This window comes from Leptonychotes weddellii, chromosome 16 (genome assembly GCF_054177405.1).
Source record: "Leptonychotes weddellii isolate Sample4059 chromosome 16, ASM5417740v2, whole genome shotgun sequence".
NCBI classification, from domain to species: Eukaryota; Metazoa; Chordata; class Mammalia; order Carnivora; family Phocidae; genus Leptonychotes; species Leptonychotes weddellii.
Window position 1 is genome coordinate 46,471,898 of NC_138384.1, and position 16,234 is coordinate 46,488,131.

The window sequence follows — 16,234 nt, forward strand, 5'->3', positions numbered from 1 at the left end:
TTTTTTTTTTTTAGATTTTATTTATTTTTTAGAGAGCGAGTGAGAGAGAAACAGCATGGGAGGGGAGGGGGTCAGAGGGAGAAGCAGGCTCCCCGCTGAGCCGGGAGCCCGATGCGGGACTCGGTCCCAGGACCCCGGGATCATGACCTGAGCCGAAGGCAGACGCTTAACCATCTGAGCCACCCAGGCGCCCTGGTTGGAACATTCTTTTTATTTATTTATTTATTTATTTGAGAGAGAGAATGAAATAGAGAGAGCATGAGATGGGGGAGGGTCAGAGGGAGAAGCAGACTCCCTGCAGGCAGCCCGATGCGGGACTCGATCCCGGGACTCCAGGATCATGACCTGAGCCGAAGGCAGTCGCTTAACCATCTGAGCCACCCAGGCGCCCTAGACTTTTTTTTTTAATACAAGAAGATAACAGTGTAAGTAAGTACAACATTCTACACCTCGCTTTCTCTAACTATGGGTCTTTGAGAGCCCTCCACATCAGTACATAGAGCGCTTCCTCATTCCTTTATACAGCTGCATAATATTCCATGGACCGGAGTTAATGTAATTTATTTAAACAGCCCCCCAGGGGAGGACATTTAGGTGGTTTCCAGTCTTTTGTGATCGCAAACAATGCTGCCGGAAATAACCTCGTAAATGCAGATTTTCATATTTGATAGTATATCTCTAGCATAAACCCTAGATGCAGAATTGTGGCCTTCCAGCTTTCACGTTTTCATTGAGGTGGAATTTACATACAGTGAAATGCACATATTCTCAAGTGGACAGTTGTAGGTAAGTTAAAGATTTTATTTATTTATTTGAGAGAAAGAGCATGAACGGGGTTGGGGGCAGAGGGAGAGGGAGAAGCAGACTCCCCCGTTGAGCAAGGAGGCCGACGCGGGGCTCAATCCCAGGACCCTGAGATCATGACCTGAGCTGAAGGCAGACTTTTTTTTTTTTAAGATTTTATTTTATTTTTTGACAGCGACAGCGAGAGAGGGAACACAAGCAGGGGGAGTGGGAGAGGGTGAAGCAGGCTTCCCGCCAAACGGGGAGCCCGATGCAGGGCTTGATTCCAGGACTCCCAGGACTCCGGGATCACGACCAAATAGCTTGCATGTATCATGGCTATTTACCCTTAAACAGTTGAGAATGTATTTTCTTAGAATATTCTCTTACTGAACCAGAGTGAAGTTACCAACCTGAATGGGCTTAATTTGAATACGGCCTTTTGTCAAACCTATCAGAGGTTATGTACTTTCGTGGCAACATATCTTGTCAAAACATGCCGCAAAATAATTTTTTATATGTTGCAATTAAGAAAACATATAAACAGGGGCACCTGACAGGCTTAGTCAGAAGAGCACGCAACTCTTGATCTCAGGGTCGTGCGTTCGAGCCCCACGTTGGGCATAGAGATTACTTAAATAAACTTAAAAAGTCACATTTATAAAAATACAACAACAACAACAAAACATATAAATGTGTAAATTGCAGCCTCCTTTTGGTTTTTTGTTGTGTTTGCTACCTTGGATCCTGGATGGGGAAGAGTACTATAAAGGGCATTTTTTGGAAAATGGACTCTTTGTTTATGTCGTTACCGAGTCGTTGTTAAATGTCCTGGATTTGATCACACTGTGCTTGTTTAAAAGAATGTCCTGGGGGCGCCTGGGTGGCTCAGTCATTAAGCATCTGCCTTCGGCTCAGGTCATGATCCCAGAGTCCTGGGATCGAGCCCCGCATCGGGCTCCCTGCTCGGCGGGAAGCCTGCTTCTCCCTCTCCCACTCCCCCTGCCTGTGTTCCCTCTCTCGCTGTGTCTCTCTCTGTCAAATAAATAAATAAAATCTTTAAAAAAAAAAAAGAATGTCCTGAGTAGGGGGTGCCTTGGTGGCTCAGTCAGTTAAGCGTCTACCTTCAGCTCAGGTCATGATCTTGTGGTCCTGGGATCAAGCCCTGCATCGGGCTCCCCACTCAGCGGGGAGTCTGCTCGTCCCTCTCCCTCTGCCTCTCCCCCTGCTCGTGCACGCACTCTCTCTCTTTCTTTCTCTCAAATAAATAAAATTTTTAAAAAGAGAGCATGTCCTTGGGGTGCCTGGCTGTCTCAGTTGGTAGAGCACGTGACTCTTGATCTCAGGGTTGTGAGTTCAAGCCCCACGTTGGGTATGGAACGTACTTAAAAAAAGGAAGAGAGAGAGAATGTCCTTGTCCTTCAGCAATACATGCTAAAGTATGCAGAGGTCAAGGGGCATGGTATCTATCTGACAGGCAACTAGCTCAAATGGCTTGGGAAAATAACGTAATGACGTGTGCATGTTACATACAGGGGCTGATGAAACCAGTGTGGCAACAAATTGATACTCGGGGAATCTGGGTGAAGGGTATGCAGTTCTGCAAATTTGAAATGATTTCAAAAGAGAAAGGGCTTCTTTTTTTGTTTTGTTTTGAAGGGAGATGGGAAGCCTCTGAAGTGTTTTGGGCTGGGAAGGGACCAGATCAGATTTGTGGTTCAGGCCTGGGCAGGTGGGGAGACAGGTGGGCGACGGCATCAGAGACAGAGGTTTATGGGAAAGAAAGGGATGGGCTAAGGACCAAGTCTGTGATGGGTGGAGGGCAAGCAGCCAGGTAAAGGGATGTGGAAGGTTTGAGTGTGTGAGGAAAGGGTTAAACTGAGGTGGGGAGTGGGCTGTAATTATAGTAACCAATAATTATTTGGCATGGCAACTGTGCCAGCACCCTGTGAGCCTGTGGGTAGAGAGTCGTGCGACTCCTGGGAATTAAAAGGCTCATGGTCATGGTGGGTGCATGGGGGGCCAGGAAGAAGACAGGAACCCTCCCCCAGCCCTGACTAGCCCAGCGGGATGGATGGCAAGCGGCGGCCAGGCCCAGGGCCTGGGGTGCCCCCGAAGCGCGCCCGTGGGGGCCTCTGGGATGAGGATGAGCCATGTCAGCCATCCCAGTTCGAGGAGGAGCTAGCGCTGATGGAGGAGATGGAGGCAGAACACAGGCTGCAGGAACAGGAGGAGGAGCTGCTGCAGCCGGGCCTGGACGGAGCAGTGGACGGTGAGGCCTGAACCCCCTGCACCCCCACACCCATCCTGCCTGGGAACCACGTCAGCCACAGAGCTCACCTGTAACCTCTGGCCTCTGGCCCACACTGAGCCCCCACAGAGTGCTGACCTTTGACCCTGTGCCAGTATGCCACCTTTGTTGCCTGCAGCTCCTGCTCTGACCTTGACCCCCGAATCTCTCCTGAGTTACCTGCCGGATCCAGAGCACCACGTCCACCTGACTTTCCTTTCGCACATCAGATGCCACCTGAGAGGTCATGGGCTGGGCTGGGTGGACCACGACTCCATGTAGCCTGCTTGTCTCCCCTTCCCCCCAACCCAGGGCAGTTCTCCCCAACGGCCATAGATGCCCGCTGGCTGCGGCCCACCCCGCCCCCCCTGGACCCCCGGACGGAGCCCCTCATCTTCCAGCAGTTGGAGATCGACCATTACGTGGGTGAGCTTGGTGGACAGAGGCCTGGTGGGGGGGAGGAGGGGCCCTGGGCTTTGAGGGAGGAGATGGACACAGTGCCCACGCAGGTGGCCAGGGCTGTGGGTGCCCAGAGGGGCAGCAAGAGGGGAAGGGGGCACGGTGTCCCGCAGGGCTTTTTGGAGGTGGGGAGTGTCTCCCAATTGAGGCCTGAAGGTAAGAGCTGGCTCCTTGCTGAGGGGACACGCGTGTGGTTTGACGTCCATCCGTCCATCTGTCCATCCAGTGTCAGAAACACAGCATCTGCATTGAGCTGGGCCCTGTTTCAGTCAGACCAGGTCCCTGCCCTTCGAGGCTCACCTTCTGAAAGGATAGGCAAAATAAAAAAGGAAATGGAACCTCAGGTGGCGATGAGGGTTATGGAAGGACCTAAGGTAGGGCAGAGCTGCCAGACTGCGCATCTCGGAGGTCTGAGGAGGCCTCTCTGGGGAGGCACCAAGGAGCCATGGGGCGGTCTGGAAGAGGGATTCCGGACCGAGGGTCTTGAGGGAGAGTTCTGGAATGTTCAAGGAACAGCCAGGAGCCCAGGGCGGCGGGAGCAGGGGGCGAAGACGCGGGTAGGGGCGGCCCGTGTGACCCTGTCTGCCCAGGCGAGGACCTGGGGGCTCCATTCTGCACGGGCTGGAAAGCCTTTGGCTGGAGAGACCCATGCCGACTCGCAGGTTAGAAGGCTGCCCTCTAAGAGAGTGAAGAGACAAGCTACAGGCAGGCAGGAAACGTTCACAGTCCACGTATCTGACACAAAACCAGTACCACGAATATGTGAAGAACGTTCAGATCTCAGTAGTCAGAAAACAGTCCAGTCTGGGAGGGGGCAGAACACTTGAACAGTTCACTCGAGGATGCATAGTGGCAAATCAGCCCTGGAGGTGACGCACCGTGTCACTGGCTGTCGGGACGATGCACACGGCAGCCACGGTGAGACACGCTCCTAGCAGAAGAGCTAACGCGCATGCGCGCCGAGGGCACCAGGTGCTGATGAGGATGCAGGGCAACTGGAACGCTTGCTCGCGCCCTCCCGGCGGGAACGCGGTGGGTGGCAGCCCCTCTGGGAAACAGCCTGGAAGTTTCTTAGAGTTCAGCCTACCCTTCCCACCACGCCCCCCAGCTTTATTGAGATACAAGACTTAAATCTACTCTTTTCATAGGACCAGGCAGTCCCGCCCCCTAGATATTTCCCCTAGGGATCCTCAGACGGGAGCCAGCAGACCGTGTAGTTCCATTTCTATGGACAGTCTCAAAAGGACAGAAGTAAATGGCCGAGAGCGGACGGACCACCAGTGCCCGGGCTTGTGGTGGGAGGGGGTGTAGTGACAAAAGCACGTCTCGGGAGCTGTTTGGAGTGACAGACCTGTCTTGCGCCCCGATTTTGGTGGTGGTCACACGAGTCTATGTGTGTTAAAGCTCATAACACTGGACACGCAAAGTCGGTGTTATTTTCTAAAAGAAAATATTTTTTTGCAAAAAAAGGCAGGGGGCTCCCTCTAGCCCTACAGTGGCAAATGGACTCTAGGGGGACAAAGATGGAAACGGAGGCCAGCGGGGAGGTGGTCAAGGCGGAGTGAACAGCAGGCAGATGCCCGCCAAACTGCAGGAACTAGGGGGCTGTGTTCCCAGCCCAGGAGGAGCCTGGGGAGGCAAGCCTTTAAGGAGCCTGAAGGGGTCGCCCCTGCGTTATCCCGTGACCCCCCAGGCCCAGCACAGCCCCTGCCTGGAGCACCCCAGCCGTCGCGCGGCCCCGTGCCCGTGCTCCGTGCCTTCGGAGTTACCGACGAGGGCGTGTCCGTCTGCTGCCACATCCACGGCTTTGCGCCCTACTTCTATACCCCAGCGCCCCCTGGTGAGTGGCCCTGACCCTCGAGACCTGCTCTCGCCCCCGCCGCCCCCGCCCCCCGTGCTTCTGACCAGCTCGCCCACACCAGGTTTTGGGCCCGAGCACCTGGGTGACCTGCAGCGGGAGCTGAATGCGGCCATCAGCAGGGACCAGCGCGGAGGGAAGGAGCTCACGGGGCCGGCGGTGCTGTCTATGGAGCTGTGCTCCCGGGAGAGTGAGTGCCGCCCCGGGGGCCAGGCGGGTAGGGGTCCCCCCGGGCCGGTTGCCAGCCTCATCTGTCCACAGGCATGTTCGGGTACCAAGGGCACGGCCCTTCCCCGTTTCTGCGCATCACCCTGGCACTGCCGCGCCTCATGGCCCCCGCCCGCCGCCTCCTGGAGCAGGGCATCCGTGTGGCAGGCCTGGGCACCCCCAGCTTCGCGCCCTATGAGGCCAACGTCGATTTTGAGATCCGGTACAGCCCCTGCCTCTCTTCAGCCTCCCCCCCCACCACCCCCGGCCAGCTTCCACCTACTGATCCTCGTCTCCCTCCAGGTTCATGGTGGACACAGACATCGTCGGCTGCAACTGGTTGGAACTCCCAGCAGAGAAATACGTCCTGAGGCTGGAGGGGAAGGTACGGGGCTCCCCAGGGGCGAAGGGGGGGAGCACAGAGCCGGGACCCCGCAGCCACTGACAGGCCCCATCCCTCCAGGCCACGCTGTGTCAGCTGGAGGCGGACGTGCTGTGGCCTGACGTGGTCAGTCACCCGCCAGAAGGGCAGTGGCAGCGAATCGCACCCCTGCGCGTGCTCAGCTTTGACATCGAGTGTGCTGGCCGCAAAGGTCTGTCTCCGGGGCCAGGAGCTCCTCCTGCGCTCCCTTTAGATATTGGTGACATGCTGATCTTGCCCCAGCAGTCCCCATACTTCTTGAGCTCACTCTCGGGAAGAAGGGAGTGAACATGCAAATGGATAGGTCGTCGTAAGATTCTCCATCGAAGGAGGATGGTGGTGGACAGTGACAGGGCAGCTCAGACAGGTGGGCAGGGAAGGCCTCCGGGGTGATGAGGCAAGCCTAGTGAAGAGGGATGGGCAGCCTCCCCCAACACACACACACACACACACACACACACACACACACCCCTCTGCAGAGAATAGCAAGCACAAAGGCCCTGGGGCAGGGCCATCCCAGTCTGTGAGGGACAGCGAGAGGGCCAGAAGATGATGGCATAAGGGAACCAGGGTGGGTTGTGCGGGGTCTGCAGGCAGTGGGGGTAGAGAGGAGTAGACAGGCTGGGGAGATTTGGAGGTGCAGCCGCCCTGATGTGTCATGAAGGAGAAGGAGGAGTCTGGTCCCCTGCATCCATCCCCCTTCTTCCCTGTGCAGGCATCTTCCCTGAACCCGAGCGGGACCCTGTGATCCAGATCTGCTCACTGGGCCTGCGCTGGGGTGAGCCGGAGCCCTTCCTGCGCCTGGCGCTCACCCTACGGCCCTGCGCCCCTATCCTGGGCGCCAAAGTGCAGAGCTACGAGCGGGAGGAGGAACTGCTCCAGGTGGCCCTTGTTTCATTTCCCCTCATTTCCTCAGAACCCCCCACCCAGCCTCCACATCCCAGGCTCAAGGCCTCTGGACGCTGAGACACCCAGTCCACGGGTTCAGATCCCTTTGCTTTGCAGGGGTGAACATTTCCCCTCTGAGCTCCGTGTTATTTTCAGGAGCACCTGCTCAGTCTTTCTACAATGGGCAGAAGGGCTCTAGGGTTGCTCTGGGGGGCTTCTGGAATGTTCCAGGAGTGGGGAGGACCCACGCCAGGGGGACAATCAGGATGACAAACCAGGGTGACCTGGTGTGCTCCCACCCCCAGGCATGGTCAACCTTCATTCGCACCATGGACCCTGATGTGATCACCGGCTACAACATTCAGAACTTTGACCTTCCGTACCTCATCTCCCGGGCCCAGACTCTCAAGGTAGGGCAGGCAGGTGGGGGAGGCTTGCCTTCAGAAGCCCCACTGGGGGCTCAAGGGGTGGGCGGCCGCCCTGCTCCTCCTCGCTGCCTTCTCCCTTGTGGCTCTGTCCCCCGCGGTGGTCTGTCTTGCTATGGACCTGCAGCCCACCGCCCCCCAGTGGCTCCAGGGACATTGCTGAAAACAGCCCTGGCCCCATCCCTGCCCTGCTCAAAGTCCAGAAGGTTATCGTGGTTTTTGCCGAGGCAAGGAGGGCACTTATGGTTAAGTAAGGAAAGGCTTGTGTGTCTGAGGGGCAGACTGAAGCGTGCACAGGTATAGCATCTTATCTTCTGGACTTTAAAATACGTCAGTAAAAAAATAAGGGAAAGGGGGGGTTCCTCGAAGTGTGTGGCAATGCCTTGAGGCTTGTTGAATCTGGGGGTGACTGTGTGGGGTGCGTTCGCTTGCTAGGGCTGCCAGAACCCAGGACTGCGGACTTGTGTCATCTCAAGCCCAAGATCAGAGCCTCCCAGGACTGGTTCCTTCTGAGGCCTCTCCTAGCTTCTGGTTGTCTCAGACATTCCTGGGGTGTGGAAGGCCATCTCCCTAATTCTTCAGCCTGTCTTCCTTCTATGAGTGTCTCTGCTCAAATCTCCCCTTTTTCTTTTTTCCCCCCTTTTTCTAAGGATGCGGTTGTAGGGGATCAGGGCCCACGCTGGTGACCTCGTCTTAGCTCGATCACCTGTAAAGACCCTATTTCTGAATGAGTTTACATTCTGAAGCGTTGGCAAGTTAGGCCTTCAACATATTTGGTGGGGGCGAGGAGACAATTCCGCTCACAGTGGGGGTTATATTATATTATTCGTTCCTCTTCCTTATGTTCGGCCTGTTTTGTAATGAAAAATAAAAATCACGTTTGGGGAGCCTGGCTGGCTCAGTCACTAGAGCATGCGGCTCTTGATCTCAGGGTCGTGGGCATGGAACCTACTTAAATAAAATTGAATGCTATTAAAAAAAAAAAAGTCACGTTTATGGCCCCCAACAGCGCCAGGAAGAAGTCCATCCCTGTCCGTCAGGCATTTTTACACGGGGCACTGCTCCTCTCCCCTCTGTCCCCTGACCTGCTATTCCATCGGCTCAGGCCTCTCCTCTCTACCCTGGCCCTCCCGCCTTCCCTCCTGGTACCACTCTCTCCTGACCTCAGACCTAGCTGTCCCTGCTGCCCTCTGCTGTGCTCCCACCCAGCTCTCCCCCAGGCCCCCCAGCCCACGCACACACCACCTTCCCACCGAGTTCAGATCGTCCCCAGCTCTGCTCCTCCAGCTGCCCATCTGAGGCGGCTCCCCAGCCACTGGGCTCCATCCTTAGCCTCTCAGCCCCGTGGCCATCAGGCCTCTGACTCTCCCCGTCCTGGCCTCCTGTCTCTCACCTCCAGGCCACGCCTCCCCGGCCCCAGAGGCTTTTTCTGCATCAGAACTGCCCCTGCTTCCGGCCACCCAGCCCTGGGCTCCCTGCAGGAAGAGCGCGGCATCCCGGGTGGCGTCGTGGCCCTGGGGGGGGCGGGTCCCCAGATCTGGCTGCTCCCCACCGCAGCTCCGCCCTGCCCGCGGGCTTTGCCTCCAGGTGCATACATTCCCCTTCCTGGGCCGCGTGTCTGGCCTCCGCTCCAACATCCGGGACTCGTCCTTCCAGTCCAAGCAGACGGGCCGCCGGGACAGCAAGGTGGTCAGCATGGTGGGCCGCGTGCAGATGGACATGCTGCAGGTATGCGGGCCGGGCCGGGCGGGTGCCCGCCTCACAGGACTGCCGCCGGGGCCCCGGGCCCACCCTGCGCCCCCTGCCGCAGGTGCTGCTGCGGGAGTACAAGCTCCGCTCCTACACGCTCAACGCCGTGAGCTTCCACTTCCTGGGCGAGCAGAAGGAGGACGTGCAGCACAGCATCATCACCGACCTGCAGGTGCCTGGCTGCCGCCTGTGACCTCTGACCCCTCCTTCCACCTGCTCTGACCTCAGCCTCCCGCCTTCCTGACCGGGGGCTTCAGCCTCCCAGCTCTTCTCCTGACTTTGACCTTGACCTCTTGCTTTTGATTGGCGACCTCACCCTGCAGGTGTGACTCCCCATTCCTGCCCACTCACATGACCTCTGGCGCTGCGACCTTTATTCCGCTCTCCTGCCCGCCCCTCTAGTCCACACTCGCCCTTCAGACGGCGCCCTCCTCCCTCGGACCCTGCCAACTCCCTGACCTCCCCACTGCCCGCTCCGCACCCAGACCCTCGCCCTCTGCCTGACCCTGACGCCAGCCGTGCGTGTTCCCAGAACGGGAATGACCAGACGCGCCGCCGGCTGGCCGTGTACTGCCTCAAGGACGCCTTCCTGCCCCTGCGGCTGCTGGAGCGGCTCATGGTGCTGGTGAACGCCATGGAGATGGCGCGGGTCACTGGCGTGCCCCTCGGCTACCTGCTCAGCCGTGGCCAGCAGGTCAAGGTCGTGTCCCAGCTGCTGCGGCAGGTCAGTGGGCGGAGCTGAGGGTGGGCCCGGGGACAACACCCCCAGCAAGTCCCCCTCCTGGCCCCTGGTCCCTCGTTGTGGCTCCTGGGCCGTGACACCCGGATGCCCTTCCCTGCTCCTCCTCCTCCCTCTTCCGGTCTGCCCTGCCCATTCCTGCCTCCACTTACCGACTTCTGCCCTCCCAGGCCATGCGCGAGGGACTGCTGATGCCCGTGGTAAAGACGGAGGGCGGCGAGGACTACACGGGAGCCACAGTCATCGAGCCCCTCAAAGGGTGAGGCCCCGTGGCCGGCGGGGGCAGGGTGGCTCGGGATTCCCGGGCCTGATTCCTCTGCACCCTCCCAGGTACTACGATGTGCCCATTGCCACCCTGGACTTCTCCTCTCTGTACCCGTCCATCATGATGGCCCACAATTTGTGCTACACCACGCTCCTGCGGCCCGGGGCTGCCCAGAAACTAGGGTACGGCCCCCTCTTCATCCTGGGTACCCCAGGACTGCCTGGGGGCTAGCTCTAGTCTGGGCAGGGCCAGGGGCCCAGAAATAGTGGGGAGGGGAGGAGAGGGGAGACTCGAGAGGTGGGGAGAGCCTGAAGGGTCTGGAGGAGGAAGAGATGGGGAAGCCAGGTTCACGCCCTCCCCCCCCACCCCCATCCTCTGACCCAGGCTGACCGAGGATCAGTTCATCAAGACACCCACAGGGGATGAGTTTGTGAAGACATCAGTGCGGAAAGGGCTGCTGCCCCAGATCCTGGAGAACCTGCTCAGCGCCCGGAAGAGGTGGGTTCTTGAGCATCACACCCACCCCTGCTCAAACTTGCTGAGGCTCCTCGTCAGTCCCTGCCCCTTGTGGGTCACTCCAGGATTGCTATGCCACACTTAACTGCGGCCCTGTGTGACTTAGAACAAGACGCCCCTCCAGACTGCTCCCATTTGCCCCCTCTGCTAGGCGCCTCTGTGCAGTGCACAGCCTGCACACCAGTACACGGCACTCATTTCTAGAAAGGCACCCTAACCGGTGCCCAGGCCCTGGCCGCTCATCTCTCCCTGAGATCTGGGGCACTGTGTCCGTAGCCTTGGCTTCCTGTCCTTCCAGGGCCAAGGCTGAGCTGGCCAAGGAGACAGACCCCCTGCGTCGGCAGGTCTTGGACGGGCGGCAGCTGGCACTGAAAGTGAGCGCCAACTCTGTCTATGGCTTCACTGGTGCCCAGGTGGGCAAGCTGCCGTGCCTGGAGATCTCTCAGGTGAGTGCTCGGTTTCCACAGTAGGCAGGGGGGAGCAGACAGCCCCTCCCTAGGAGAACCAGCTCTCCGTGTGGTAGAGGTCACGTTGCCCCAACTTGCTGAACATCCTCTGTGGGTCCAGCAGGTGGCAAAACGGACGAGGGTTCCTGCCCTCCTGCAGCACGCAGCCTTGGGGGCACACGGACGGTGACAGCAGTAAATGCGTGTAGGAAGGCAGTTGGCGCCAAGGGCTCGGCAGGCAGATGAAGCAGGGGAGGGAGGGGGAGTGGTGGGGTGAGCGGAGGTTTTGTTCATTGCTCATTCATTCCGTTTGTCATAGTCGATCTGACAGACCCCACCCACCTCCTCCCCTGGTCGGGGTGGGGATGCAGAGGGCAGGTTCCCTCCCGCCTGTTGGGAGAACAGGGCTGTGTCTCTGTTCATGGGGGCTGGGGCAGTGCTGGGGGCCAACCAGTAGCACCGCTGGGCTCTGATGCTGGATTTGCTGGGGGTGCTCCGTCACTGAAGGAGCGGGTGTGAAGGTGCTTCTTCCCACCCCAGGTGTGAAGATGCTTGGAAGGCGCTTGGTCCGTGCTCTGCTCTGAGAGCCCGCTGCCTCCCTCCCTGCCCTGTAGCAGCGTCCCGGGCCTGTTTACCAGAGGCAGCTCTGCTGCTCGGACAGGAAAACAGATCCACGGTCAGATCACAGAGGATCTGGGTCTGAGGTTCTGCCAAGCTGGGATCAGTGCCTCGGCTCGTGGCCTTAGAAAGGTCTTCCTGTCCAGCTCCTTTCCCTGGGCTTTGGGTCTCGGCACATTCCAAACTTGGTTGCTCCCAGCCATGGGAAGCTCCCTCTGTATCTGGCACTATGTCAGTCCTCATGTGGCTCTAGGTGGAAGACTTGGAAGAATTGCCGGTGACTGGACTTTTTGGTGGGAGAGGCCTGTGTACACACCCACCCACCTTTAGTCCCAGGGCCCCCGAGATCACCCTCCCCTCCTGTGATCCACTAGAAGGACTGGAGGAACTCAGAAAAGCCATCACACTCGTGATTATGACCTAATACAGTTAAAGGATAGGGATTAAAATCAGCCAAGGGCAAAGGCACAGAGCTTCTAATTGTCTCTCCCAGTGGAGTCATGCAGACAGTGCTCATTCCTCCCAGCACTGATGTGTGACGACGTGTACGGAGTGTTTCCCACTAGGGGAGCTCACTGGAGCCTCTGTGTCCCGGGTTTTTATTGGGGTCAGTCACGTAGGCACGGAGCATCTGTGCGACTGACCTTCATTACTTGGTCTCCGGCCCTTACAGACAGAGGTCAGGGGGCACCTGGGTGGCTCAGATGGTTAAGCGTCTGCCTTTGGCTCGGGTCATGATCCCAGGGTCCTGGGATCGAGTCCCATATCGGGCTCCTGGCTCAGCAGGGAGCCTGCTTCTCCCTCCCCCTCTGCGTCTCCCCCTGCTCATGCTCTCTCTCTCTCTCTCTCTGTGTCTCAAATGAATAAATAAAATCTTTAAAAAAAAAAACAGAGGTCAGGTTGATATCGTGTGGCCCAAGGCCTCACTGTGAGTCATGTTGTTAGGATAGTCCAAGGTCCTAGGTGAACAAAGACACTCTCTTAGGATGTTCCAAGGGCCTAGAGGTTCCCTGTAAAAGCCAGGCCTCTCTTTGGGCAAGGTTCATCCTATAGTGCATCCCACCCAAACTCCTCTCATTGGCCTTTCATAGTTCCTTGGGGTGTCCCCAGCCTCCTTGGTGGAAAGAGGTGGGTGTTTGGCTGTCAGACTCCAGCCCCTGAGCAGAGGCCAGGCCAGGAGGGTTTGGCTTTCTTTCCCCTGGAGCTCCCTCATCAGGGCTACTGCTTCCTCATCTTATCTGTCTTTTCCTTCTTCACCCTTCCCTCTGTCCCTCTCTCATGTCTGTTTCTTAGCTCCTTTCTTATTGCTGTCTCTCAGGCTTATAGGGGCAGGGAGATGGAATAAAAAACCAAAACCAAAACCACAGAATCATTCCAGGAAAAGATGAAGGAAAGAAAAAGGGACACAGAACAGGTGAAACAAACAGAAGGCAGATAGTAAAGTGGTAGATTTAAGCCCAGATATGATCAAAAATTACACTAAATGTAAGTCGCCTAAATGCTCTAGTTAAAAGACAGAGGTCTTCTGACTAGGTCCAAACAAACCGAAACAGAAGAGTCACACCCATTTCTCCTTGGTGTGTGCCCCCAGGCCCCCCACTGCCCCAGCTTCAGTTTCCTGTAAAGTAAGACTGTTGGAAAGTTTCTCCATGAGGCTAGCACAACTCTCGACCCTGGGGGGCATTTAGCAGCATGTAAGGTCATTTCCGGCTGCCCAAGGATGTGGGGGTATCACTGCTGGCTTTCAGGGAGGGGGCCAGGAGTGCCAGTGGTCCCGCACCATGGAGAGCTGCCTGCACGGTCACCACATGCAGGGCATCTCTGTGGAGGGAAACGGGGTGCTGATGGCCTCTTCTGGCCTCGGCCTTGCCAACATGCCTTTTTTTGCACTCATTCCTCTTCTGTGCCCAGAGCTCTGGGCCAGGGAGCCAGTTCTTTCCAACAGACCTAAGGAGCAGCTTAGTAGCCCCATTTTGTAGATTCGGAAATCAAGGCTCAGAGGGGTGGAGTCACTCGTCCGAGCCCCCAGGAGGTTGCGGATGGCACCCTGAGCCTGTGTTCACTGTAGATGGCTCCTGGGCCCTCACTGCCTGGTTCTCTCCCTGACAGAGTGTCACTGGGTTCGGGCGCCAGATGATTGAGAAAACAAAGCAGCTGGTGGAGTCCAAGTACACGGTGGAGAATGGCTATGGCGCCCACGCCAAGGTCAGAGGCCACCCCACCTGCTGTCCAGGGATGGGCCCAGGGCTGGTTGGGGGAGTGCAGGGGGTTGGCCCCCTTCTCCCCCTGCCTCCCCATCACACACACCCCTCCCCAGGTGGTGTATGGTGACACTGACTCAGTCATGTGCCGATTTGGTGTCTCCTCTGTGGCCGAGGCGATGGCTCTGGGGCGGGAGGCCGCAGACTGGGTGTCAGGCCACTTTCCCCCGCCGATCCGGCTCGAGTTTGAAAAGGTAAGTCGGAATCTCCCTCAGGGCTTGGAGTGGGCAGGTACGGGCCTTGCAGGTTTCAGAGGATCTCGGATTCTTGGTGCCTGCGAAGTTTAAGAATGCGTTCACGTGAGGTTCCCCTGGTATATCAGCATCTGGAGAACCCCAGTGTAGCTCAGGGTCTCTCCATTTTGGGGTGCCCAGATCTGGGTACTCTGGGTATCCCATTCTTTATGTTCACATGCCCCAGTTTTGAGGTATTTTGCTGGCTGGATTCTCCTGAGTTTGAAAACCTCTAAAGCCTTGGGCTTTGCTATACAGGACAATGTCTATTTTTTGAAAACCTTGTCAGTCTTACAGCATCTCTGGTTTTGGGGGTGGGGGCTGCCTCGGGCGCTGGGGACCCTGATGGGGCGAATCTTGGATCGGGGCACCATTGGCCAGTGCTCCTTGGCGCCCAGCAGGAATCAGGCTAGGGTCTGGGGACTCACACTGCATGTTATTCCCAAGGTTCAGACTTGGGGTCAGGTCTTGGGTATAGCTGCTCACAAATTTGGAGCTTCCCAATTTTGAGAAGCCCCTACCTCAGGGCTCACTCCTGGGCCTAAGTCTCAGCTCCTTCTACCCCTGTCTGCCTCAGGTCTGTTCCAGACCCAGATTTGGGGCTCTCCAGACTACACCCCCATGTCTGGATCTTGTGCTTTAGGACCTATCTCTAGGTTTATCCCAGTCTCTATTTCACATCTGAGGCCCCTGGAATGCTGAGGGTGTCCCTGGGCTCAGGCGCTGGGGTCTTAGGGTCCATGCCCCCCAGTGTCCCAATCCCGCATTGCACAGACCAGCCCTGTGTGTCCTGTTTCTGAGGGAAGTCTCAGGCCTCTGGAAGTCTCGAGGGTCTCAGCCATGGGTCCCCCTCCAGGTCTACTTTCCCTACCTGCTCATCAGCAAGAAGCGGTACGCCGGCCTGCTCTTCTCCTCCCGGCCGGACGCTCATGACCGCATGGACTGCAAGGGCCTGGAGGCCGTGCGCCGGGACAACTGCCCCCTCGTGGCCAACCTCGTCACTGCGTCCCTGCGCCGCCTGCTCATTGACAGGTGGGTGGGACCCTACCCGCAGCCCCTCTCCCTCAGACCCAGGGGTCCGGGCCCCCAGCCTCCTCCTCCCCTGGGGACACAGGTGTCAGGCCCAGCTCGTCCTCAGTGGGGGAACGGTGGAAAGAGTGTGGGGTTGGACAGCTGTGGGTCTGGGCCCCGCCTCTGCCACCTTGCAGCCTGTGGCCTGGCCCCGTCCCTCCCCGCCTTGGGCCTCAGCCCCCAGAGCACATCCTGGCCCCCCAGGCTCGGGGGTGGTGGAGGTACCAGCCCGGCCCGCGGCAGCCGCTGGCGACACACACACATCCTCCCCACCACCCCCACCCCGGTCCCTGCAGAGATCCCGCGGGTGCTGTGGCCCACGCGCAGGACGTCATCTCCGACTTGCTGTGTAACCGCATTGACATCTCCCAGCTGGTCATCACCAAGGAGCTGACCCGCGCGGCCGCGGACTACGCTGGCAAGCAGGCCCATGTGGAGCTGGCCGAGAGGTCCGCCCGGCGCGGTGGGGGGTGCGGGGCCGCCCAGAAAGAGCCCCTCTCCTGCCAGCTGGGCGCCGCTTCCTACGCCCCCCGCCCGCCCCGCTGTCCCACCTGCCCTCACCCGCCCGGCCGCCCCGGTCTCCCCACAGGATGAGGAAGCGGGACCCCGGGAGCGCGCCCAGCTTGGGCGACCGTGTACCCTACGTGATCATCGGTGCTGCCAAGGGCGTGGCTGCCTACATGAAGTCCGAGGTCAGGCCCACCTGGACTGCCAGCCCCGCCCAGCTCCCCTCAGCTCTCACTTCTGCTTTCCAAGCCTGGCGGGGGGGGGGGTGTTTCCCTCTGTGGGCCCCACGGGGCCCCGAGAACCGCCCCCAACACACCCCTGGGAGTTGGCTCCATGCCGCCTCTCTCCCAGGCCTCCTGTGCCCTCTGGAGGCCCCCCCCATTATTCTGACCCCTCCTTCACTCCCCCTACAGAGGCCCCAGCCTCACTGTGCACACTGGCTCTCACCGTCTCTGTTTCTGTGTGTCTCTCTCCTTGGTCCTTGCTCTCCAACCCATA

General features: G+C 58.3%; 1 protein-coding gene and 1 long non-coding RNA gene across 5 annotated transcripts in view; one reads left to right on the top strand and one right to left on the bottom strand.

The window, feature by feature from the left end:
- The window catches only part of POLD1 (DNA polymerase delta 1, catalytic subunit), a 134,134-nt gene that overhangs the window by 116,096 nt on the left and 1,804 nt on the right, over window positions 1–16,234 (top strand). For 3 of the 4 annotated variants that reach the window (XM_081807618.1, XM_081807617.1, XM_031020360.2), the window contains exons 2-22: window positions 2,810–3,055; window positions 3,386–3,499; window positions 5,226–5,372; window positions 5,455–5,580; window positions 5,652–5,820; window positions 5,901–5,982; window positions 6,061–6,190; window positions 6,734–6,900; window positions 7,212–7,316; window positions 8,919–9,059; window positions 9,142–9,252; window positions 9,613–9,804; window positions 9,990–10,078; window positions 10,150–10,266; window positions 10,469–10,582; window positions 10,899–11,046; window positions 13,774–13,869; window positions 13,982–14,119; window positions 15,015–15,190; window positions 15,526–15,678; window positions 15,819–15,921. In XM_081807618.1, coding sequence (XP_081663744.1) covers window positions 2,854–3,055; window positions 3,386–3,499; window positions 5,226–5,372; window positions 5,455–5,580; window positions 5,652–5,820; window positions 5,901–5,982; window positions 6,061–6,190; window positions 6,734–6,900; window positions 7,212–7,316; window positions 8,919–9,059; window positions 9,142–9,252; window positions 9,613–9,804; window positions 9,990–10,078; window positions 10,150–10,266; window positions 10,469–10,582; window positions 10,899–11,046; window positions 13,774–13,869; window positions 13,982–14,119; window positions 15,015–15,190; window positions 15,526–15,678; window positions 15,819–15,921 — 2,820 coding nt within the window. In that variant the 5' untranslated portion in view covers window positions 2,810–2,853. The remainder of the gene's footprint in view (window positions 1–2,809; window positions 3,056–3,385; window positions 3,500–5,225; window positions 5,373–5,454; window positions 5,581–5,651; window positions 5,821–5,900; window positions 5,983–6,060; window positions 6,191–6,733; window positions 6,901–7,211; window positions 7,317–8,918; window positions 9,060–9,141; window positions 9,253–9,612; window positions 9,805–9,989; window positions 10,079–10,149; window positions 10,267–10,468; window positions 10,583–10,898; window positions 11,047–13,773; window positions 13,870–13,981; window positions 14,120–15,014; window positions 15,191–15,525; window positions 15,679–15,818; window positions 15,922–16,234) is intronic. The other variant, XM_081807619.1, reaches the window with a different exon arrangement.
- The window catches only part of LOC145717688 (uncharacterized), a 10,961-nt gene continuing 7,821 nt past the window's right edge, over window positions 13,095–16,234 (bottom strand). The window contains exon 3 of the long non-coding RNA XR_014141081.1: window positions 13,095–14,199. This is a non-coding gene — a long non-coding RNA (uncharacterized LOC145717688). The remainder of the gene's footprint in view (window positions 14,200–16,234) is intronic.